This window comes from Pseudophryne corroboree, chromosome 1, assembly GCF_028390025.1.
Source record: "Pseudophryne corroboree isolate aPseCor3 chromosome 1, aPseCor3.hap2, whole genome shotgun sequence".
Classification (NCBI taxonomy): Eukaryota; Metazoa; Chordata; class Amphibia; order Anura; family Myobatrachidae; genus Pseudophryne; species Pseudophryne corroboree.
Genome location: NC_086444.1, coordinates 579,491,791 through 579,517,653, shown reverse-complemented (window position 1 = coordinate 579,517,653; position 25,863 = coordinate 579,491,791). Strand labels below are relative to the sequence as shown.

General features: G+C 44.0%; 1 protein-coding gene across 1 annotated transcript in view; it reads right to left on the bottom strand.

The window, feature by feature from the left end:
• The window catches only part of SVEP1 (sushi, von Willebrand factor type A, EGF and pentraxin domain containing 1), a 598,519-nt gene that overhangs the window by 273,331 nt on the left and 299,325 nt on the right, over positions 1-25,863 (bottom strand). Inside the window, exons 9-15 of the mRNA XM_063914219.1 lie at positions 25,307-25,436; positions 8,443-8,550; positions 7,459-7,590; positions 6,756-6,950; positions 6,258-6,379; positions 2,714-2,822; positions 720-905 (exon numbers count right to left, since the gene is read on the bottom strand). Of these exons, the coding sequence (XP_063770289.1) occupies positions 720-905; positions 2,714-2,822; positions 6,258-6,379; positions 6,756-6,950; positions 7,459-7,590; positions 8,443-8,550; positions 25,307-25,436 (982 nt within the window). The remainder of the gene's footprint in view (positions 1-719; positions 906-2,713; positions 2,823-6,257; positions 6,380-6,755; positions 6,951-7,458; positions 7,591-8,442; positions 8,551-25,306; positions 25,437-25,863) is intronic.

Genomic DNA, 25,863 nt, shown 5'->3' with positions numbered 1-25,863 from the left:
TATTATTATTATTATTACATTTTATAAGTTGAAAGTAAAAAATGCTCCCACTGGCAGGGAATGCAATCACTTTCTATTTTATTCTCTGCAGGATAGACCAAAAAGGTTTTATAGACCTTTAAAGTAATGTCATAAGCATTTACAGTGTAATATACTCTGCTTAGACAGTGCTCAGACTTTAGCACAGTTTTTGAGAAAATAAAAAATAAAAAACCATCAGTAACATAAGGTGGATGACATTCCATAGACAACCAGGCGTGGTTTTGGAGAGACTTACATTACAATTGACATGGCATTACTAGGAAACCATGGGCCTCACAGCTAAGCTTACCATAGTTAGATTTAATGGACCTGTGCCCATTTCCAACCTTATCAACTCTAAAAATTAGTAAACAACTGCAATTTTTAAATATTATATAGTGGGCTTAAAATTACACAATGATATATGGCAAATAAGTGAATCAAATAATAAAGTAAACAAAATTTCAGTATGATATCACTGGGCTAGGTACTACTGCCTAGCCATATCCAACTCCAGCCAAGAAACATTGTCTACTGTACTTCAGTTTTTATGTATAAAACCTCTAGAATCTAGTATGCACAGCATGAAAACATCTAAAAAATAAACACAATGAATAAGCAAATAGTCATTTCTTCCATACTCTGTTGTACAACCAAAATGATACACATGTTTGTAGGCTCTTCAACATTTTATTTACCTGTTATGTTAAAGATAAACTTAACTTTCTGGTCAGTGGCTGGGATATTCACCCTCTTGTGCCTCTTAACCCTTAGCGGTGCTTTGCTGTCAAACATAGACTTTTCGCCTAGGTCTTCGTCTGTTACATCAATATGATCATCATAAGAATAGTCCAGTCTATTAGCTGCTCCCCAACCACCAGGCCCTGCAAAGATAATATATACAGTATAAAGCATACTCTCATTTCTTAATCTATATACAGAAAGGATTTAGACATCAGAATGAAAAATAACTTTGTGTTTTTATTCCTACACACAAAAAGCGGTTCTGTCCTAAAATAACCAATGCACTATAATATAAATATATATATATATATATATATTATTAATTTACTTTATATTTTTGTTGTAGGTCCTTATAAACTTTATTTTTATTCAACAACGGTGTCAACATCCTTTTTTCCAATATTTTGTTGAGTAATGTCTTAGAATAATATGATGTTTTTTACTCTACACAAAATATTCTTTATTAAGAAAGAATATCACATCTATTTTATAAATCACAGAAGATACTAATGAACACATTTCTTCTCTGGTTCATTTTGGTACACATTATGTTAAAATTTTCCATATTAGTATAATGTATTCAGCATTCCAATTCTACAAAGCATTGACTATAATGGTGGTTGTGTAGTTATAAACTTGGCAAAGTATGGCCACTGTGTCAAAAAATAAGAGCAAGTTGTCATGAGTAAAATAAACTGCAATCATAGAAGTAGATGATAGTGACTTTAACGCATGATTCTAGAAGGCTGTAGAGCAGACGGAATGCGAGGTCACATGGATGCATGCAAATCACTCTGCTAGGAACAACTTTGCCTCGCCCCCACTGTTGTACCTACTGAATATGAGTACTCTAGACCAGTACGGAGAGAGGACAGGGAGCACAGGTGGTGGAAAGGAGGGAGAGAGACTAACACCCAGCAAATGTACAGCATGCTTGGTAACCTTCTTACTGGACACTTTTCTGGATGGGAGCTAACTAATAGAATAACCCCTGTCTGCTACCTCAAGGTAAACAAAAATAATATTTAAGGGAAGAGCCCACTTTTTTATTATTTGCTAAAATAGAGCCAACTGCATTTGCAAGTATAGCCTTTATTCTTTGTCTAATTGTTTGCTACAATAAATACGCTCTCCAGCAGATTCTATTTAATATACTCACCTGATATCCTTATAAGTCCAATATCAGCGGTTTCACCTGACTAGCATAAAGGTACTCAGAGCTGTCCACTTAGGACAACTCTTCCTCTTCCACCCTACAATGTTCACCCATGAAGCACAAGAGGATGTGACTGCAATGTATGCCTCATTCCTTTTGTGATAGCAGGAAATAGAAAGCATTTAATAGTGAATAGATTGTCTGTGCTATATTCACTCTGTTTTCTAGAGCCGAGAGTGGCAGAAAAGTATTACCTGCTTCCATTGACAAGTGGATTTTAAAAAAATCTAATGAAAACAGGTCAATCAAACAAAGGTGCCAATACACAATGCACAGTGCAACTTTCAGCCAATTAGGTTGTTTTAGATCAAACTGTTGTTGGATGGAGAGATAATGTGTTGCTGAAGGGAGGGCCATGGTGTTGGTGGACTGGGGGACGGATGTTTGCAATGGAGAGGAAGCAAATGAGCTACTGTAATATAGGCAGGAAGAGCAAAGAGACAGGAAATTGACCCATAGCCAGATCATCCATTGGGCAAAAAAGGCCATAGTCTGGTGGCCAATAGGCATCGAAGAGCTTTGAATAGTTACTATGTATTCTTTATTTTTCTTTTAATCAGACCCAATTGGGTCTCAATCAGACTCTGAATGGACACATGGCGGCTACAGTATACTGTATTGTAAATGAAAATACAGTATACTATTGATTTATACTATTCTCCTTTTATCTTTTAAATTCTAAATAATATGGGCCACATGTCATAAAAGTATAAATATAGTACACATAGCTACCTATCCCAAATCCATTTTCATAATCATAATTGTATTCAAGACATTGTCTCTGATATTGATCCTCAAGGCGGCAATCAATGTCATCTACATCACTGCAGAAGGACGGGACCTGAAAATAAACACAGGCTTACTGAAGATGTATATATATATATATATATATATATCTAGGGTCTAAAATTTAAATACATGTATGACACTTCTTGCTTCATATAGAATCTGAGAATAAAAATGGAGAGATAGAAGAACAACTCCATTACTTTGTAAGTAAAGCTAAAATATTATTTTCGATACCACATTACCGTGAAATAAAATGTCAGATACTTAATAAAACATGTCATAGATTTGCCTGCTTTCCAGTATATTTATACTTCTGAAAAATCCACAGGAGTAAAGTTATTATAAACCAATGGGCATCGCCAGAGATTGACAGCAAGCTCTAAGTGGAAGAGCATTTACTAAAGGTTATTTTGACTATTTAAAATGAACTCACCATTGATCTGCAACAGTTTTTAAACCCAGAACCTTTCGCAGTTTACAAGCGCTGCAAAGATTCCTATAAATAAAAATTTTAAAATTTGCAGCCCTACAGCTTTACGCCCATACAGGAAGTGGAAAAATTTTGGGATCAAAGAGCGTAAGACCCTTCCAACTTTCCACTTACCAGCACTAGGCTTTACCAGCCATGTCTGGTGGAACCACAGAGGGTAGAACCCCAGAGGACCCCTACCATGATTTCATCCAACCCAATTCAAAAAATAAAGTGTGGCCACCCCTCCTAGGTATTTAGAGCACTAGTGTCAATACAATAGGGATTATACTAAACTCGTATAGTGGTGGGTATGCGGTAATCATAAAAAATAGATAGAATAAATATACTGTACATTTTGTCATTAGCACACTACAAGTACAAGCAGAGCAATTCCCACACTCAGAGATCTCCAGTTCATCCCTAAGGCAGCTTCTGGGAGAAATAATGAGAAGTCTTACATGTTGTCTAAACCAAAAGTGTCATGGGTACTCCAACGCACAAAACACTGCAGCTACCTGAGTAAAAACAGATAGCGCCAATCACCAAAATAAGTGTTTAAATAAAAATTGTATTTACCCTGACAGTACTGTGTGGAGGGGTGATCACTTGAGAAAACCTCTTAAATCAGGATAAATAACTTGAAATACCAAAAAACACAATAGCATAATATTATTACATGTCCCCCCCCCCCCCCCCCCCCCCCCCAAGGATGCTACAGTGGCCCGAAGAGGAGCTGTCTTACATTATAAAATGTTGAAACAGGGATGTTTTTATTTAGTAACGTTATTATCACATTAAAGTGGTGTAATTATTTGTTTATTTATTTTTCATTTTCCCCTGGCTTTATAGGTGTCATGGTATGCTAACATTTGTGGTTCTCCAAGTGCTAGTATGCCCACTCTAGCAGCCATTTTGGACACTAGGTCATGATGGTACCAGTAATCAAGGACAAGGAGGACTTATTCTATGTTTTTGCAATATTATAATATAATCACCACTACACGGGTATGGAATGATCCTTATTGCTGTCGGTGGTCGGTTTTGTTTTTTTGAAGGCCCGATTCACATAGAGAACCCAGCCCCCAATGATGGGGGGGGGGGGGGTAACCCACACACTATGGGTCTCCCCTCGGGAGGCAATCACGTTGGCATTCCAGCGGATAACAATGCCAATAACGGAATCCCATCAATCAGTGAAATGCTGCCGCTGGAATACCGGCTCCACAGGCTTTTCTCCCTCTGTGGGTGTCCACGACACCCACAGAAGGAGAATATAACCATGCCAGCAGCATGGTGACTGCAGCAAGTCCGCAAGGGGCTTACTATCGCTCGCTCCACTGCCGGCATATTGGTGGCCGGGATGCTGCTGTCAGTATCTTGACAGCTGGTATCCCTCTGTGGTTCACCGGCATTGGCTGGAAGTTAATAAAAATGAAGGGGGAACCTTATTTTCTTTATCCCTCCAATTTTTACACCTCAGGCTGAGGGCTAGTTTTCATCTAGATCTGTGTAGTTCTTTCTACAATCATGCATGCCAGAGGCAGGTAATTTGTGAGCAAGATTCCAATGGGTTCCAACCCTACACACACTGCTTGGTAAATCTGGAGTTTGCATAATTTTATTGGGAGAAAATCTGAATGTTGTTATCTATTCAAAAGATGTGGTGTATTGATAACATTGTGGTAGTTTTTGAGTTTAGAAAAACGTTGCAATCCTACTGGGATTTCAAACCCACTGTTTATATCCCTTAACCACTTAGAAACCCTTATTCTTAGATAAAGTTGTCCTCAAATGTAACAATTTAGTAAATATTAAATTTCTGATGGAATTAATAAATTATTTTATACAGTAATGATCTGTACAGCACAATCCTAATCTGCACATTCTTATCAGACCCCCAATGAGGGAGGTTAAGAAAGGAGATTTCTTACCTTACATTGGTGCTAAAGTAGAATTATTTTGGAGCATTTTGTGTGTTCAGACAAGCAGAATGAGCAACAATGGTTATCTCCTCAAACTCTACCACTGACTACCTTCATTTTGTGGAGAGTGGTACACTACTTGAATATGCTCTTTAGGACCTTGTATGCTGTACACCAGTAAAATCATTTTGAATGTCAATTGCTGTTAAATCAGTGCTGCATTGTTACTGTAATGAAAATGGTTTAAATATATTTTCTTTGCAATACTACATCTAGATTTAGTGACTTCACAGATCCAGAATGTTTAATTGCTTAAATGAAGAAGAAGCTTGAATTGTGGGGGTCATTCCGACCCGATCGCTTGCAGGCTACTTTTATCACTGCTGCGATCAGGTAGTCGCCGCCTACAGGGAAGGGGGATAGGGCTTTGCAGGGCTGTGATCCGCTGTACAGGGACTGCACAAGCAAAAAAGTTTGTGCAGTCTCTGCACAGCTCAAGACTTACTCACCCGCTGCGATGATCCTTCCTGCAGCTGACGTCAGGATCCCTCCCTGCATTCGCCTCTTCCTGTCAATCTTCTTGCGTTCGCCACTATGAACGCTTTCTTTGTTACCCTCATCGCTGCCCGGTGATGACCATCGCTGCCCGGCGACGATCGTCGCCTGCGCGCATGCGCAGTTCTGACCCGTTCGCACGGCTGCAAAAGATTGCAGCGTGCGAACGGGTCAGAATGACCCCCGTATTTGCTGATGATTAATCCAATCGACCTTCATTGCAGCTATGAATTTGATCATAACTTTAGTTTAGTCATAACTATTAGTTTATAACCATAGAGCTTAAAGGAAAGTAATTTTTAAAGAAATGTTGAGATTGTGATTATAACATTATATACAGTATAACAATTCACTTAGCACGCTAGTTACTATTTAGTAAGATAAGTTAAATGCGACTCTTCTTAAGTTTCCATGGCGCATATAACCTCATTCAACGAAGGGGTGCAAACATTTGAAAAAAATGTTTTAGATAGTAAAACAGATGAATCAGTAGTCTAATGACCTTGATCAAACATTGAAGTATCAAGTACGAACGTACCATTTTACCAAGTGATGTCTGAAAGGCATCTGCAAAGTTTTTCAGCAGATTGGTGTCATCACATCGTGTGGCCTTATACAGCATTTCAAATGACTTAAATCCATGATTAGCAAAACGCTTCACTGGAAATGATAAATGTAGTCACAAGAAATCATGTAAACATTTTAATTTCATACAATATACAGTACAGTATGTCAATGGTAGCAAAATATGAACTATAAAAAGTATAAATTGTATGCATAAGGTTAGTCCATTAAAACTTTCCCCTGGAGACAAAATATAAACCCTTGGTAAGAGAAATTCAGTTAGACAAACTCATTGCGAAAGTAAAAACAGTAATAAATGAATTAGTATTACTGGAGTGCAGAGCATGGTTTGGATAACACAGCATGTAGCTATGCTTTTAGTTTTAAGTGCAGAAAACCGTTTCACCGCAATAATCTGGCAAGTGGTATTTTAGAATGTATCTTAATTGTACTTAAAATTTTGAATACGTACCAGAGCAATCAGGCCAGTCTATTGAATGGGGTGGATTCCACAAACCATCATTAAAAGTACAGTAGAAATTCTGGATTGCCCCTTCTGCTACCTCAAAGCCCTCCTTACAGTGTATAGTGCAGTTAACACCATCCATGTCCCTGGAACAGACAAATTCTCCATTCTGGAGGGTAATGGGAAGGTCACAAGGTGAACCTGTGCATTCAAGGGGGTGTGGGGGGGAGGGAATTGCAAAAGAACAAAAAAAGAAAAAAGTGAAAAAGTTGCATTTTATTCATTGTAGTTTAATTTTCATAACCATGCATTGTTTTGTTGGTGACTTTGAATACTGTTGTCGACCTCATGTATTTTATGATTCCACAGCTACTACTGGCTAAAGAAGGCAATAAATTCTGACTAGGTTTACAAGTGGTGTAGTCACTAACCATTTACTGGGCAGTATTCAATTGTTTCCACCCCATTCCACACCCATTCTGTTTCTGCTGATGGGCGTGGTATCATCATTTCAGCTCGCTACCCCAGGGTAGCGAGGCGTCCAACCCTTTACGCAGCTAAACCTGATTACTATGGGCGCGATAACGGGGATCATTTTAGAAAGTAGATTGGGCGTGATATATCATTTGAATACCACCCGCTGTATGCAAAGAGAACCCCACATACTGTACAACAGACTGTTCTGGAGTAAAGTGAGCTCACACTGTACCTTTAATGATGATATGAATCTCACAGGTTCTTCTATTACCAGATGGATCACTAGCGACATACTGAACAACTGTTTCTCCATGTGGGAAAAAATCTCCAGGTGAATGAGTTTTTATAATACTCAAAGGAGAACCTAGAAATGTAATAATACCAGAACAAAGTTATTTTAGAGAAATCTCTCCCATTAATCATTTACTACAGATAATACTTATTTAATAGTCAATTTAATGAAAAACTAGTATACGGACACTGGCATCTCATGCGGCGGGGGGGGGGGGGGGGGGGGGGGGGGCACAGTGAAGCTCCTTGCGGGCTCGGTGGCAAGCTTCGCTCAACACAGTTTCTATTCTCCCTCTATGGGTGTTGTGGACACCCACGGAGGGGGAATCACCTACCTCGCCGGTGTTCCGGTGGCGGTATGGTGACTCTTTCGGGATCCCGGCATTGGTATTAAGACAGCTGGAATCCCAACGAGTGGTATGTTAGCCACATACCTGTAAAAGATACCAGTTCATTTGAAATTCATTATTTATCTTTTTCCATTATGACTTATGTTACTTTAACTAAAGGCCCATACACACTGGGTGATTTTGAGATGAAAGCAGGTCACTTTTGGTGTGTTGAGCTGCTTTCAGCTCAAAACTGCCCAGTGTGTATACCCCGGCGATGAGCGTTGATGCGTGCCCCCGCTATATCGCCAGCGGCCGCCATTCATCTACTGGTATTACCAGCAGACGAGCGGCGGGGTGAACGGCTTTCCATAGCGTCCTGCTATGGACAGCCACTCACCCCCGCTGACATCGCTGGGCAGGGGGAAAAAGCGCTCAATGTGTATGCACTTTAAGAATTGGGTAGATGTACACACAAAAACAAGAATTTGAGACCCTTGCTCAGTCCACAAATACACTCCATTTCCGATGCCAAATGCCATTATATGAAATAAAATAAATTCTAAGTAATTTAATGAAACCTACATGGATCTCACCTGAGTTGTCTGAGAATAGTGGCTCTAGCCATACTGCAACATGTTTGCTGTCATTTGTTTGTATTGCTGGGGGTGACCTGCATCTGTCAATCACAGGTGGCTCTACATCTAAAAGAAAATGTATATAAAGCACAATTGAACAAGTACTTTAGGAAACCATTTACAATAATAAATTCCAAAAGTATACGTATGCTATTCTCCGGGTGTTCATTGTCAAGTCTGGGCTGGCTAACGCTTGAACATTTAATTAGTATTTTTACCATTTACACAAAATTTGCATAGAAATGTAATCTATTCTAAATGCACTTAATCCTTGCTAATCTTCTAAGATTAACATTCCTGTATGGTGCACTCAATAAAGAATTAATTTAGATTTTTCAGAGTTTTATTAGAATGTCAAAGTTATGCTATTTTATTTAGTAATCATTAAGAACCATGTAGCCACTAATTTATGTAGTATCATTAATTTATTGAATTTATATATCATGGAAAATATTTCTCAACATACACACTGAAACATGATGGTTATTTGTAGCGCATAAACCCTTTATGCAAATATTAGTTATATACATTCCCAGGATTGCTTCTGTAATAATCAAATAAAAGCATCCAAGAATGCTTAAGGTCATGTACATACTTACCGAACACTGCGGCATTAAAAGGAAACTGTAATGGGATTAATTTGGCAGGAATGGAACAAGTACTTAACCTGTGAGCAAGAATAATTCTACTGTGACCCTTAGGTGATACATAACCCAATATTAACATGCATAAACTTGATCAATGCACATTACTTGTTTAAAATCACTTATGTCCATGTTGTGCAAAAGTTTTAAAAACATATGGCACCGATTAATAATGTATCATTAGGAAAATTGTAAATAATAAGAATTTACTTACCGATAATTCTATTTCTCATAGTCCGTAGTGGATGCTGGGGACTCCGAAAGGACCATGGGGAATAGCGGCTCCGCAGGAGACTGGGCACAAAGTAAAAGCTTTAGGACTAGCTGGTGTGCACTGGCTCCTCCCCCTATGACCCTCCTCCAAGCCTCAGTTAGGATACTGTGCCCGGACGAGCGTACACAATAAGGAAGGATTTTGAATCCCGGGTAAGACTCATACCAGCCACACCAATCACACCGTACAACTTGTGATCTGAACCCAGTTAACAGCATGATAACAGAAGGAGCCTCTGAAAAGATGGCTCACAACAACAATAACCCGATTTTTGTAACAATAACTATGTACAAGTAATGCAGACAATCCGCACTTGGGATGGGCGCCCAGCATCCACTACGGACTATGAGAAATAGAATTATCGGTAAGTAAATTCTTATTTTCTCTAACGTCCTAGTGGATGCTGGGGACTCCGAAAGGACCATGGGGATTATACCAAAGCTCCCAAACGGGCGGGAGAGTGCGGATGACTCTGCAGCACCGAATGAGAGAACTCCAGGTCCTCCTCAGCCAGGGTATCAAATTTGTAGAATTTAGCAAACGTGTTTGCCCCTGACCAAGTAGCTGCTCGGCAAAGTTGTAAAGCCGAGACCCCTCGGGCAGCCGCCCAAGATGAGCCCACTTTCCGTGTGGAATGGGCTTTTACAGATTTTGGCTGTGGCAGGCCTGCCACAGAATGTGCAAGCTGAATTGTACTACAAATCCAACGAGCAATTGTCTGCTTAGAAGCAGGAGCACCCAGCTTGTTGGGTGCATACAGGATAAACAGCGAATCAGATTTCCTGACTCCAGCCGTCCTGGAAACATATATTTTCAGGGCCCTGACTACGTCCAGCAACTTGGAATCCTCCAAGTCCCCAGTAGCCGCAGGCACCACAATAGGCTGGTTTAAGTGAAATGCTGAAACCACCTTAGGGAGAAATTGAGGACGAGTCCTCAATTCTGCCCTGCCCGTATGAAAAATTAGGTAAGGGCTTTTATAGGCTAAAGCCGCCAATTCTGAGACACGCCTGGCTGAAGCCGGGGCTAACAGCATTACCACTTTCCATGTGAGATATTTTAAGTCCACAGTGGTGAGTGGTTCAAACCAATGTGATTTTAGGAATCCCAAAACTACATTGAGATCCCAAGGTGCCACTGGAGGCACAAAAGGAGGCTGTATATGCAGTACTCCCTTGACAAACGTCTGAACTTCAGGAACAGAAGCCAGTTCTTTTTGGAAGAATATTGACAGGGCCGAAATTTGAACCTTAATGGACCCTAATTTGAGGCCCATAGACAGTCCTGTTTACAGGAAATGCAGGAAACGACCCAGTTGAAATTCCTCTGTAGGGGCCTTCCTGGCCTCGCACCACGCAACATATTTACGCCAAATACGGTGATAATGTTGTATGGTTACATCCTTCCTGGCTTTGATCAGGGTAGGGATGACTTCATCCGGAATGCCTTTTTCCTTCAGGATCCGGCGTTCAACCACCATGCCGTCAAATGCAGCCGCGGTAAGTCTTGGAACAGACATGGTCCCTGCTGGAGCAGGTCCTTTCTTAGAGGTAGAGGCCACGGGTCTTCCGTGAGCATCTCTTGAATTTCCGGGTACCAAGTCCTTCTTGGCCAATCCGGAGCCACGAGTATAGTCTTTACTCCTCTCCTTCTTATGATTCTCAGTACTTTTGGTATGAGAGGAAGAGGAGGGAACACATACACTGACTGGTACACCCACGGTGTTACCAGAGCGTCCACAGCTATTGCCTGAGGGTCCCTTGACCTGGCGCAATATCTGTCCAGTTTTTTGTTGAGGCGGGACGCCATCATGTCCACCTTTGGTTTTTCCCAACGGTTCACAATCATGTGGAAGACTTCTGGGTGAAGTCCCCACTCCCCCGGGTGAAGATCGTGTCTGCTGAGGAAGTCTGCTTCCCAGTTGTACACTCCCGGAATGAACACTGCTGACAGTGCTATCACATGATTCTCCGCCCAGCGAAGAATCCTTGCCACTTCCATCATTGCCCTCCTGCTTCTTGTGCCGCCCTGTCTGTTTACGTGGGCGACTGCCGTGATGTTGTCCGACTGGATCAACACCGGCTGACCCTGAAGCAGAGGTCTTGCCTGACTTAGGGCATTGTAAATGGCCCTTAGTTCCAGGATATTTATGTGAAGTGACGTTTCCATGCTTGACCACAAGCCCTGGAAATTTCTTCCCTGTGTGACTGCTCCCCAGCCTCTCAGGCTGGCATCCGTGGTCACCAGGACCCAATCCTGAATGCCGAATCTGCGGCCCTCTAGGAGATGAGCACTCTGTAACCACCACAGGAGAGACACCCTTGTCCTTGGAGACAGGGTTATCCGCTGATGCATTTGAAGATGCGATCCAGACCATTTGTCCAGCAGATCCCACTGAAAAGTTCTTGCGTGGAATCTGCCGAATGGAATCGCTTCGTAAGAAGCCACCATCTTTCCCAGGACCCTTGTGCATTGATGTACTGACACTTGGCCTGGTCTTAGGAGGTTCCTGACTAGGTCGGATAACTCCTTGGCTTTCTCCTCCGGGAGAAACACTCCAGAATCATCCCTAGGAACAGCAGACGTGTCGTCGGAATCAGCTGCGATTTTGGAATATTTAGAATCCATCCGTGCTGTCGTAGTACTACTTGAGATAGTGCTACTCCGACCTCTAACTGTTCTCTGGACCTTGCCCTTATCAGGAGATCGTCCAAGTAAGGGATAATTAAGACGCCTTTTCTTCGAAGAAGAATCATCATTTCGGCCATTACCTTGGTAAAGACCCGGGGTGCCGTGGACAATCCAAACGGCAGCGTCTGAAACTGATAGTGACAGTTCTGTACCACAAACCTGAGGTACCCTTGGTGAGAAGGGCAAATTGGGACATGGAGGTAAGCATCCTTGATGTCCAAAGACACCATATAGTCCCCTTCTTCCAGGTTCGCTATCACTGCTCTGAGTGACTCCATCTTGAACTTGAACCTTTTTATGTAAGTGTTCAAGGATTTCAGATTTAAAATGGGTCTCACCGAGCCGTCCGGCTTCGGTACCACAAACAGCGTGGAATAATACCCCTTTCCCTGTTGTAGGGGGTGGTCTTCTGTATGCCGGCGGTCGGGCTCCCGGCGCTCAGTATACCGGCGCCGGGAGCCCGACAGCCGGCATACCGACACTTATTTTCCCTCGTGGGGGTCCACGACCCCCATAGAGGGAGAATAAAATAGTGTGGCGCGCGTAGCGCGCCACCGTGCCCGTAGCGTGGCGAGCGCAGCGAGCCCGCAAGGGGCTCATTTGCGCTCGCCACGCTGTCGGTAAGCCGGCGGTCGGGCTTCCGGCGCCGGGATGCTGGTCGCCGGGAGCCCGACCGCCGGCCAGCCGTAGTGAACCCGTTGTAGGAGGGGTACCTTGATTATCACCTGCTGGGAATACAGCTTGTGAATGGCTTCCAATACCGCCTCCCTGTCGGGGGGAGACGTTGGTAAAGCAGACTTCAGGAACCGGCGAGGGGGAGACATCTCGAATTCCAATTTGTACCCCTGAGATACTACCTGCAGGATCCAGGGGTCCACTTGCGAGTGAGCCCACTGCGCGCTGAAATTCTTGAGACGGGCCCCCACCGTGCCTGAGTCCGCTTGTAAGGCCCCAGCGTCATGCTGAGGACTTGGCAGAAGCGGGGGAGGGCTTCTGTTCGTGGGAAGAGGCTGTTTGCTGCAGTCTTTTTCCCCTTCCTCTGCCACGGGGCAGATATGAGTGGCCTTTTGCCCGCTTGCCCTTATGGGGACGAAAGGACTGAGCCTGAAAAGACGGTATCTTTTTCTGCTGCGAGGTGACTTGGGGTAAAAAGGTGGATTTTTCAGCCGTTGCCGTGGCCACCAGGTCCGATAGACCGACCCCAAATAACTCCTCCCCTTTATACGGCAATACTTCCATATGCCGTTTGGAATCCGCATCCCCTGACCACTGTCGCGTCCATAATCCTCTTCTGGCAGAAATGGACATCGCACTTACTCTTGATGCCAGAGTGCAAATATCCCTCTGTGCATCTCGCATATATAGAAATGCATCCTTTAAATGCTCTATAGTCAATAATATATTGTCCCTGTCCAGGGTATCAATATTTTCAGTCAGGGAATCCGACCAAGCCACCCCAGCACTGCACATCCAGGCTGAGGCGATTGCTGGTCGCAGTATAATACCAGTATGTGTGTATATACTTTTAAGGATATTTTCCAGCTTCCTATCAGCTGGTTCCTTGAGGGCGGCCGTATCAGGAGACGGTAACGCCACTTGTTTTGATAAGCGTGTGAGCGCCTTATCTACGCTAGGGGGTGTTTCCCAACGTGCCCTAACCTCTGGCGGGAAAGGGTATAATATAATGCCAATAATTTTTTAGAAATTAGCAGTTTTTTATCGGGGGAAACCCACGCTTCATCACACACCTCATTTAATTCATCTGATTCAGGAAAAACTACGGGTAGTTTTTTCACACCCCACATAATACCCTTTTTTGTGGTACTTGTAGTATCAGAAATGTTCAAAACCTCCTTCATTGCCGTGATCATGTAACGTGTGGCCCTACTGGAAAATACGTTTGTTTCCTCACCGTCGACACTAGAGTCAGTGTCCGTGTCAGTGTCTGTATCGACCTGAGGTAACGGGCGTTTTATAGCCCCTGACGGTGTTTGAGACACCTGTACAGGTATTAACTGATTTGCCGGCTGTCTCATGTCGTCAACAGTCTTTTGTAAAGTGCCGACACTATCACGTAATTCTTTCCATAAGACCATCCAGTCAGGTGTCGACTCCCTAGGGGGTGACATCACTAACACAGGCAATTGCTCCGCCTCCACACCATTTTCCTCCTCATACATGTCGACACAGCGTACCGACACACAGCACACACACAGGGAATGCTCTGACAGAGGACAGGACCCCACTAGCCCTTTGGGGAGACAGAGGGAGAGTTTGCAAGCACACACCAGAGCGCTATATATATACAGGGATAACCTTATATAAGTGTTTTTCCCTAATATAGCTGCTGTATATATTAATATGCCAATTTAGTGCCCCCCCTCTCTTGTTTTACCCTGTTTCTGTTAGGGATGAGCGGGTTCGGTTCCTCTGAATCCGAACCCGCCCGAACTTCAGCTTTTTTCCACGGGTCCGAGCAGGCTCGGATCCTCCCGCCTTGCTCGGTTAACCCGAGCACGCCCGAACGTCATCATCCCGCTGTCGGATTCTCGCGAGACTCGGATTCTATATAAGGAGCCGCGCGTCGCCGCCATTTTCACACGTGCATTGAGAGTCATAGGGAGAGGACGTGGCTGGCGTCCTCTCCGTTTAGAGAAGAGAGAGACACAGTATTTTGGGGAGCATTATTAGGAGGAGTACTACTATACTGTATACTACTATACTACTTGCTGAAGTGATATTTATAGAGTCATAGGGAGAGGACGTGGCTGGCGTCCTCTCCGTTTAGAGAAGAGAGAGACACAGTATACTATTTTGGGGAGCATTATTAGGAGGAGTACTACTATACTGTATACTACTATACTACTTGCTGAAGTGATATTTATAGAGTCATAGGGAGAGGACGTGGCTGGCGTCCTCTCCGTTTAGAGAAGAGAGAGACACAGTATTTTGGGGAGCATTATTAGGAGGAGTACTACTATACTGTATACTACTCAGACACAGTATTTTGGGGAGCATTATTAGGAGGAGTACTACTATACTGTATACTACTCTACTACTTGCTGAAGTGATATTTATAGAGTCATAGGGAGAGGACGTGGCTGGCGTCCTCTCCGTTTAGAGAAGAGAGAGACACAGTATTTTGGGGAGCATTATTAGGAGGAGTACTACTATACTGTATACTACTCAGACACAGTATTTTGGGGAGCATTATTAGGAGGAGTACTACTATACTGTATACTACTCTACTACTTGCTGAAGTGATATTTATAGAGTCATAGGGAGAGGACGTGGCTGGCGTCCTCTCCGTTTAGAGAAGAGAGAGACACAGTATTTTGGGGAGCATTATTAGGAGGAGTACTACTATACTGTATACTACTCTACTACTTGCTGAAGTGATATTTATAGAGTCATAGGGAGAGGACGTGGCTGGCGTCCTCTCCGTTTATAGAAGAGAGAGACACAGTATTTTGGGGAGCATTATTAGGAGGAGTACTACTATACTGTATACTACTCTACTACTTGCTGAAGTGATATTTATAGAGTCATAGGGAGAGGACGTGGCTGGCGTCCTCTCCGTTTAGAGAAGAGAGAGACACAGTATTTTGGGGAGCATTATTAGGAGGAGTACTACTATACTGTATACTACTATACTACTTGCTGAAGTGATATTTATAGAGTCATAGGGAGAGGACGTGGCTGGCGTCCTCTCCGTTTAGAGAAGAGAGAGACACAGTATACTATTTTGGGGAGCATTATTAGGAGGAGTACTACTATACTGTATACTACTCTACTACTTGCTGAAGTGATATTTATAGAGTCATAGGGAGAGGACGTGGCTGGCGTCCTCTCCGTTTAGAGAAGAGAGAGACACAGTATTTTGGGGATCATTATTAGGAGGAGTACTACTATACTGTATACTACTATACTACTTGCTGAAGTGATATTATAGAGTCATAGGGGGAGAGGACGTGGCTGGCGTCCTCTCCGTTTAGAGAAGAGAGAGACACAGTATTTTGGGGAGCATTATTAGGAGGAGTACTACTATACTGTATACTACTCAGACACAGTATTTTGGGGAGCATTATTAGGAGGAGTACTACTATACTGTATACTACTCTACTACTTGCTGAAGTGATATTTATAGAGTCATAGGGAGAGGACGTGGCTGGCGTCCTCTCCGTTTAGAGAAGAGAGAGACACAGTATTTTGGGGAGCATTATTAGGAGGAGTACTACTATACTGTATACTACTCAGACACAGTATTTTGGGGAGCATTATTAGGAGGAGTACTACTATACTGTATACTACTCTACTACTTGCTGAAGTGATATTTATAGAGTCATAGGGAGAGGACGTGGCTGGCGTCCTCTCCGTTTAGAGAAGAGAGAGACACAGTATTTTGGGGAGCATTATTAGGAGGAGTACTACTATACTGTATACTACTCTACTACTTGCTGAAGTGATATTTATAGAGTCATAGGGAGAGGACGTGGCTGGCGTCCTCTCCGTTTAGAGAAGAGAGAGACACAGTATTTTGGGGAGCATTATTAGGAGGAGTACTACTATACTGTATACTACTCTACTACTTGCTGAAGTGATATTTATAGAGTCATAGGGAGAGGACGTGGCTGGCGTCCTCTCCGTTTAGAGAAGAGAGAGACACAGTATTTTGGGGAGCATTATTAGGAGGAGTACTACTATACTGTATACTACTATACTACTTGCTGAAGTGATATTTATAGAGTCATAGGGAGAGGACGTGGCTGGCGTCCTCTCCGTTTAGAGAAGAGAGAGACACAGTATACTATTTTGGGGAGCATTATTAGGAGGAGTACTACTATACTGTATACTACTCTACTACTTGCTGAAGTGATATTTATAGAGTCATAGGGAGAGGACGTGGCTGGCGTCCACTCCGTTTAGAGAAGAGAGAGACACAGTATTTTGGGGATCATTATTAGGAGGAGTACTACTATACTGTATACTACTATACTACTTGCTGAAGTGATATTATAGAGTCATAGGGGGAGAGGACGTGGCTGGCGTCCTCTCCGTTTAGAGAAGAGAGAGACACAGTATTTTGGGGAGCATTATTAGGAGGAGTACTACTATACTGTATACTACTCAGACACAGTATTTTGGGGAGCATTATTAGGAGGAGTACTACTATACTGTATACTACTCTACTACTTGCTGAAGTGATATTTATAGAGTCATAGGGAGAGGACGTGGCTGGCGTCCTCTCCGTTTAGAGAAGAGAGAGACACAGTATTTTGGGGAGCATTATTAGGAGGAGTACTACTATACTGTATACTACTCTACTACTTGCTGAAGTGATATTTATAGAGTCATAGGGAGAGGACGTGGCTGGCGTCCTCTCCGTTTAGAGAAGAGAGAGACACAGTATTTTGGGGAGCATTATTAGGAGGAGTACTACTATACTGTATACTACTTGCTGAAGTGATATTTATAGATTAGATAGTGTGACTGTAAGTGTATTATCTGACTTGTGGGGGAGACACTGACAGTGGGGAGCAGTTAGAGTCTGAGAGCAGGACTCAGGAGTTCATATAACGTACAGTGCACACTTTTGCTGCCAGAGTCAGTGCCACACTGCCATTGTTGTGACCACACTGACCACCAGTATAATAATATATTTTGTGATTGTCTGCTTAGGACTCGGAGTACTAGTTGCAAGTTGCAACGTGACCTGACCACCAGTTTAATAATCAATCACCACCAGTTTAATATATATATAATTGTATATAATATATATATATATATATATATATAATATTGTATACCACCTACCCGTGTTTTTTTTTTCTTTCTTCTTTGTACATACTACTATAGTATAGTAGCTTACTGTAGCAGTCTGCGGTGCTGCTGAGCTGACAGTGTCCAGCAGGTCCGTCATCAGTCATCATTACCAATACCTAATAAATATATTATCTACCTGTCCGGCTGCAGTACTAGTGATATTATATATACATACATATATATATTGATTTCATCTCATTATCAATCATCCAGTCTATATTAGCAGCAGACACAGTACGGTAGTCCACGGCTGTAGCTACCTCTGTGTCGGCACTCGGCAGTCCATCCATAATTGTATACTAGTATCCATCCATCTCCATTGTTTACCTGAGGTGCCTTTTAGTTGTGCCTATTAAAATATGGAGAACAAAAATGTTGAGGTTCCAAAATTAGGGAAAGATCAAGATCCACTTCCACCTCGTGCTGAAGCTGCTGCCACTAGTCATGGCCGAGACGATGAAATGCCAGCAACGTCGTCTGCAAAGGCTGATGCCCAATGGCATAGTACAGAGCATGTCAAATCCAAAACACCAAATATCAGTAAAAAAAGGACTCCAAAACCTAAAATAAAATTGTCGGAGGAGAAGCGTAAACTTGCCAATATGCCATTTACCACACGGAGTGGCAAGGAACGGCTGAGGCCCTGGCCTATGTTCATGGCTAGTGGTTCAGCTTCACAGGAGGATGGAAGCACTCAGCCTCTCGCTAGAAAACTGAAAAGACTCAAGCTGGCAAAAGCACCGCAAAGAACTGTGCGTTCTTCAAAATCCCAAATCCACAAGGAGAGTCCAATTGTGTCGGTTGCGATGCCTGACCTTCCCAACACTGGACGTGAAGAGCATGCGCCTTCCACCATTTGCACGCCCCCTGCAAGTGCTGGAAGGAGCACCCGCAGTCCAGTTCCTGATAGTCAGATTGAAGATGTCAGTGTTGAAGTACACCAGGATGAGGAGGATATGGGTGTTGCTGGCGCTGGGGAGGAAATTGACAAGGAGGATTCTGATGGTGAGGTGGTTTGTTTAAGTCAGGCACCCGGGGAGACACCTGTTGTCCGTGGGAGGAATATGGCCGTTGACATGCCTGGTGAAAATACCAAAAAAATCAGCTCTTCGGTGTGGAAGTATTTCAACAGAAATGCGGACAACATTTGTCAAGCCGTGTGTTGCCTTTGTCAAGCTGTAATAAGTAGGGGTAAGGACGTTAACCACCTCGGAACATCCTCCCTTATACGTCACCTGCAGCGCATTCATAATAAGTCAGTGACAAGTTCAAAAACTTTGGGCGACAGCGGAAGCAGTCCACTGACCAGTAAATCCCTTCCTCTTGTAACCAAGCTCACGCAAACCACCCCACCAACTCCCTCAGTGTCAATTTCCTCCTTCCCCAGGAATGCCAATAGTCCTGCAGGCCATGTCACTGGCAATTCTGACGAGTCCTCTCCTGCCTGGGATTCCTCCGATGCATCCTTGCGTGTAACGCCTACTGCTGCTGGCGCTGCTGTTGTTGCTGCTGGGAGTCGATGGTCATCCCAGAGGGGAAGTCGTACTCGTAAGCCCACTTCTACTACTTCCACCAAGCAATTGACTGTCCAACAGTCCTTTGCGAGGAAGATGAAATATCACAGCAGTCATTCTGCTGCAAAGCGGATAACTGAGGCCTTGGCATCCTGGGTGGTGAGAAACGTGGTTTCGGTATCCATCATTACTGCAGAGCCAACTAGAGACTTGTTGGAGGTACTGTGTCCCCGGTACCAAATACCATCTAGGTTCCATTTCTCTAGGCAGGCGATACCGAAAATGTACACAGACCTCAGAAAAAGAGTCACCAGTGTCCTAAAAAATGCAGCTGTACCCAATGTCCACTTAACCACGGACATGTGGACAAGTGGAGCAGGGCAGGGTCAGGACTATATGACTGTGACAGCCCACTGGGTAGATGTATGGACTCCCGCCGCAAGAACAGCAGCGGCGGCACCAGTAGCAGCATCTCGCAAATGCCAACTCTTTCCTAGGCAGGCTACACTTTGTATCACCGCTTTCCAGAATACGCACACAGCTGAAAACCTCTTACGGCAACTGAGGAAGATCATCGCGGAATGGCTTACCCCAATTGGACTCTCCTGTGGATTTGTGGCATCGGACAACGCCAGCAATATTGTGTGTGCATTAAATATGGGCAAATTCCAGCACGTCCCATGTTTTGCACATACCTTGAATTTGGTGGTGCAGAATTTAAAAAAAAATGACAGGGGCATGCAAGAGATGCTGTCGGTGGCCAGAAGAATTGCGGGACACTTTCGGCGTACAGGCACCACGTACAGAAGACTGGAGCACCACCAAAAACTACTGAACCTGCCCTGCCATCATCTGAAGCAAGAAGTGGTAACGAGGTGGAATTCAACCCTCTATATGCTTCAGAGGTTGGAGGAGCAGCAAAAGGCCATTCAAGCCTATACAATTGAGCACGATATAGGAGGTGGAATGCACCTGTCTCAAGTGCAGTGGAGAATGATTTTAACGTTGTGCAAGGTTCTGATGCCCTTTGAACTTGCCACACGTGAAGTCAGTTCAGACACTGCCAGCCTGAGTCAGGTCATTCCCCTCATCAGGCTTTTGCAGAAGAAGCTGGAGACATTGAAGGAGGAGCTAACACGGAGCGATTCCGCTAGGCATGTGGGACTTGTGGATGGAGCCCTTAATTCGCTTAACAAGGATTCACGGGTGGTCAATCTGTTGGAATCAGAGCACTACATTTTGGCCACCATGCTCGATCCTAGATTTAAAGCCTACCTTGGATCTCTCTTTCCGGCAGACACAAGTCTGCTGGGGTTGAAAGACCTGCTGGTGAGAAAATTGTCAAGTCAAGCGGAACGCGACCTGTCAACATCTCCTCCTTCACATTCTCCCGCAACTGGGGGTGCGAGGAAAAGGCTCAGAATTCCAAGCCCACCCGCTGGCGGTGATGCAGGGCAGTCTGGAGCGACTGCTGATGCTGACATCTGGTCCGGACTGAAGGACCTGACAACGATTACGGACATGTCGTCTACTGTCACTGCATATGATTCTCTCAACATTGAAAGAATGGTGGAGGATTATATGAGTGACCGCATCCAAGTAGGCACGTCACACAGTCCGTACTTATACTGGCAGGAAAAAGAGGCAATTTGGAGGCCCTTGCACAAACTGGCTTTATTCTACCTAAGTTGCCCTCCCACAAGTGTGTACTCCGAAAGAGTGTTTAGTGCCGCCTCTCACCTTGTCAGCAATCGGCGTACGAGGTTACATCCAGAAAATGTGGAGAAGATGATGTTCATTAAAATGAATTATAATCAATTTCTCCGTGGAGACATTGACCAGCAGCAATTGCCTCCACAAAGTACACAGGGAGCTGAGATGGTGGATTCCAGTGGGGACGAATTGATAATCTGTGAGGAGGGGGATGTACACGGTGATATATCGGAGGATGATGATGAGGTGGACATCTTGCCTCTGTAGAGCCAGTTTGTGCAAGGAGAGATTAATTGCTTCTTTTTTGGTGGGGGTCCAAACCAACCCGTCATTTCAGTCACAGTCGTGTGGCAGACCCTGTCACTGAAATGATGGGTTGGTTAAAGTGTGCATGTCCTGTTTATACAACATAAGGGTGGGTGGGAGGGCCCAAGGACAATTCCATCTTGCACCTCTTTTTTCTTTCATTTTTCTTTGCGTCATGTGCTGTTTGGGGAGGGTTTTCTGGAAGGGACATCCTGCGTGACACTGCAGTGACACTCCTAGATGGGCCCGGTGTTTGTGTCGGCCACTAGGGTCGCTTATCTTACTCACACAGCTACCTCATTGCGCCTCTTTTTTTCTTTGCGTCATGTGCTGTTTGGGGAGGGTTTTTTGGAAGGGACATCCTGCGTGACACTGCAGTGACACTCCTAGATGGGCCCGGTGTTTGTGTCGGCCACTAGGGTCGCTTATCTTACTCACACAGCTACCTCATTGCGCCTCTTTTTTTCTTTGCGTCATGTGCTGTTTGGGGAGGGTTTTTTGGAAGGAACATCCTGCGTGACACTGCAGTGACACTCCTAGATGGGCCCGGTGTTTGTGTCGGCCACTAGGGTCGCTTATCTTACTCACACAGCTACCTCATTGCGCCTCTTTTTTTCTTTGCGTCATGTGCTGTTTGGAGAGGGTTTTTTGGAAGGGACATCCTGCGTGACACTGCAGTGACACTCCTAGATGGGCCCGGTGTTTGTGTCGGCCACTAGGGTCGCTTATCTTACTCACACAGCTACCTCATTGCGCCTCTTTTTGTCTTTGCGTCATGTGCTGTTTGGGGAGGGTTTTTTGGAAGGGACATCCTGCGTGACACTGCAGTGACACTCCTAGATGGGCCCGGTGTTTGTGTCGGCCACTAGGGTCGCTTATCTTACTCACACAGCTACCTCATTGCGCCTCTTTTTTTCTTTGCGTCATGTGCTGTTTGGGGAGTATTTTTTGGAAGGGCCATCCTGCGTGACACTGCAGTGACACTCCTAGATGGGCCCGGTGTTTGTGTCGGCCACTAGGGTCGCTTAGCTTAGTCATCCAGCGACCTAGGTGCAAATTTTAGGACTAAAAATAATATTGTGAGGTGTGAGGTATTCAGAATAGACTGAAAATGAGTGTAAATTATGGTTTTTGAGGTTAATAATACTTTGGGATCAAAATGACCCCCAAATTCTATGATTTAAGCTGTTTTTTAGTGTTTTTTGAAAAAAACACCCGAATCCAAAACACACCCGAATCCGACAAAAAAAATTCGGTGAGGTTTTGCCAAAACGCGGTCGAACCCAAAACACGGCCGCGGAACCGAACCCAAAACCAAAACACAAAACCCGAAAAATTTCCGGCGCTCATCTCTAGTTTCTGTAGTGCAGGACTGCAGGGGAGAGTCAGGGAGCCTTCCTCCAACGGAGCTGTGAGGAAAAAATGGCGCTTGTGTGCTGAGGAGATAGGCTCCGCCCCTTTTTCGGCGGCCTTTCTCCCGCTTTTTTGTGGAAAACTGGCAGGGGTTAAATACATCCATATAGCCCAGGAGCTATATGTGATGTATTTTTAGCCATTTAATGTATTTTCATTGCGTCCCAGGGCGCCCCCCCCAGCGCCCTGCACCCTCAGTGACCGGAGTGTGAAGTGTGCTGAGAGCAATGGCGCACAGCTGCGTTGCTGTGCGCTACCTTATTGAAGACAGGACGTCTTCTGCCGACGATTTTCCGGACCTCTTCACTCTTCTGGCTCTGTAAGGGGGCCGGCGGCGCGGCTCCGGGACCCATCCATGGCTGGGCCTGTGATCGTCCCTCTGGAGCTAATGTCCAGTAGCCTAAGAAGCCCAATCCACTCTGCACGCAGGTGAGTTCGCTTCTTCTCCCCTTAGTCCCTCGATGCAGTGAGCCTGTTGCCAGCAGGTCTCACTGAAAATAAAAAAAACCTATTTAAACTTTTACTCTAAGCAGCTCAGGAGAGCCACCTAGATTGCACCCTTCTCGTTCGGGCACAAAATCTTAACTGAGGCTTGGAGGAGGGTCATAGGGGGAGGAGCCAGTGCACACCAGCTAGTCCTAAAGCTTTTACTTTGTGCCCAGTCTCCTGCGGAGCCGCTATTCCCCATGGTCCTTTCGGAGTCCCCAGCATCCACTAGGACGTTAGAGAAATTAAAGTTATATTTTTGTCTTTTACATTAAGAAGTGATTTAGAGCGTTTCATTCACATTAAAATATTCTGAAAGTGTTGCTACTGTAAGGCATAATCAGGGTTGGACTGGCCCACAGGGGTACAGGGGAAACCACCGGTGGGCCCTACTGCCTGGGGCCCCACCCCCTCCTCTAAGGATCAGGTTCCAGACTGTGCTGTTACTAATCTAGTACATTACCTTTGATAATGTCGATATTATCTTAAACCATAAAGCTATACCTCTAAACACACTTTTACCATGGAGCCGCTGCGGCCGCTAGACTTAATACACACGCTACGTACTTTGTACGCTATTTGCATACAGAGTCCCGTACCGTGTACGGACTTAGCGTACAAACGCCGTGCTGGGGGTACAAAGTACACACAGCGCGCACACACTCTTGATATACTTTAAACCTTATTAGTAATGCAATGCAATGATATTATTACACTCTAAACCTTATGCAGCAAAGCACTGCAATGATGTTACACCTTAAACCTTATGCAGCACTGACGGTACAAAGTACCCGCAGCGCGTACACAACTTATCAATACACTTTTAAACCTTATACAGTTAGGTAATGTAATACGCTTTAAACCCTAGCAGGGAAAAGAGGACACAACACCGATTTGTAGTTAAACACTGGGCTCCGACACCTCAGCGTATATATCTGGAAGGGGATAACAATACAATTTATACACTACAATACAACAGAGTAAATGGCTACAGTCAATGTACATACGTGAGAATATTCGCATGCGCTTCCTGGTCCAGTCCTCCGCTAATCAGGTAGATAGCGTTAAGAGTCTTCTGACCGGCCAGGCAGCAACAGGCTTTTTATAAACTACTTCCAAAAGCAATACAATGGATACTGTAATCCCTTTGTCCATTGGACACAGAGATGCATCTTTACATTACAGGAGAGGTCATAGGTTGATTTGAAAAGGTGGGCGATGTCTTTCTCAACTGCTCTTGTGGGTGGTCTCCTCTGGATTCCCGCTGCATACATAATATACACTAAATACAGTTTAAACCTATATTCTACTTCTGCACATAACTATACGCAGGAACATGTGATCTTCCTCTAACCAACACCAGAATGTTACCCTTAAAATACCCTACAGCTGGATACCAGACATCACCTTATAACCTTAGTCTGTCCCTTCCTATCATGCAAAGGCGAATCCCCTAGTCCTGGAATCATTTAAACTGTTGATACTTGCTGATGTGGTGCGGGGGGGCTATGTGTACACGTGCACTATATGGATTAAATATGTATTGTTTTGATAACCCTCTATGCGCTCACAAACTCCGCCGTAAATACCCATACCAGGCGCAGGACCGCGGGAGCGACCATACGCAAATTGCGGATATGTGCACGCATGGCGGAACAAGTGCACGCGCAGCGGGCATGTGTGTGTGGTTAGTACGTGACGTGTGTACTACAATATTTTTCGACTTTGACACCTTGCATGCACTACAGTATTTACTGTATATATTTATATAGGGGACCAACACTTGCAAAATGGTTAGGCAAACTAATGTGATGGCTGGGCAACCCCCCTCTAGAGACTGGCCACACCCCTAAACATGGGCCCCTACAACTGCATTCCCCCAGTGGGCTCTACATGCCCCAGTCCGACACTGGTCATAATAATTATAATAGAGATCTAGAATAATAGAGAATACATACCAATGACCTTTATATTGAACGTACAGCTGGCCTGGTTACCAGAGCTATCTGTCGCTGTGTATGTAACAGATACTTCTCCAATAGGAAACATATGAGGTGACAGAAAAGCTGGGCTCACCTCAATAGACACCTACAAAAAAAGAGGAGGCATCTATTGTGTCCTGGAATTTATTCTTGCAGAATCAAATGCTATCGAGCGTACATAAAAAGTAGCATTTGCTAGCAAAACATTTACGTTTGAACAGGGAGTAAAGGAAATGTACATTGTTGGAATTGAGAAAGTCTTGTAAGACACTGAGCAATTTAAGTAAAAGAGAAGGCAGTACAATTCTAGAAAGAACTGAAATTATTGTACAAGACAGGTGTGTGTTACCTTAGTTGTAGAAACAGCGTAAACAAATATAATTAACATTGTTATTTCCCTAAACATAACCTGTCCATTTTTAGCTGTCATATAACGTGTCAGGTGCTTGCAGGAATATATAAAAAACTGCTACAACAACAGAGGTTTTTAAGCAAAGCAGAATAATATTCGTTGCATGATTGCACCAATGTAC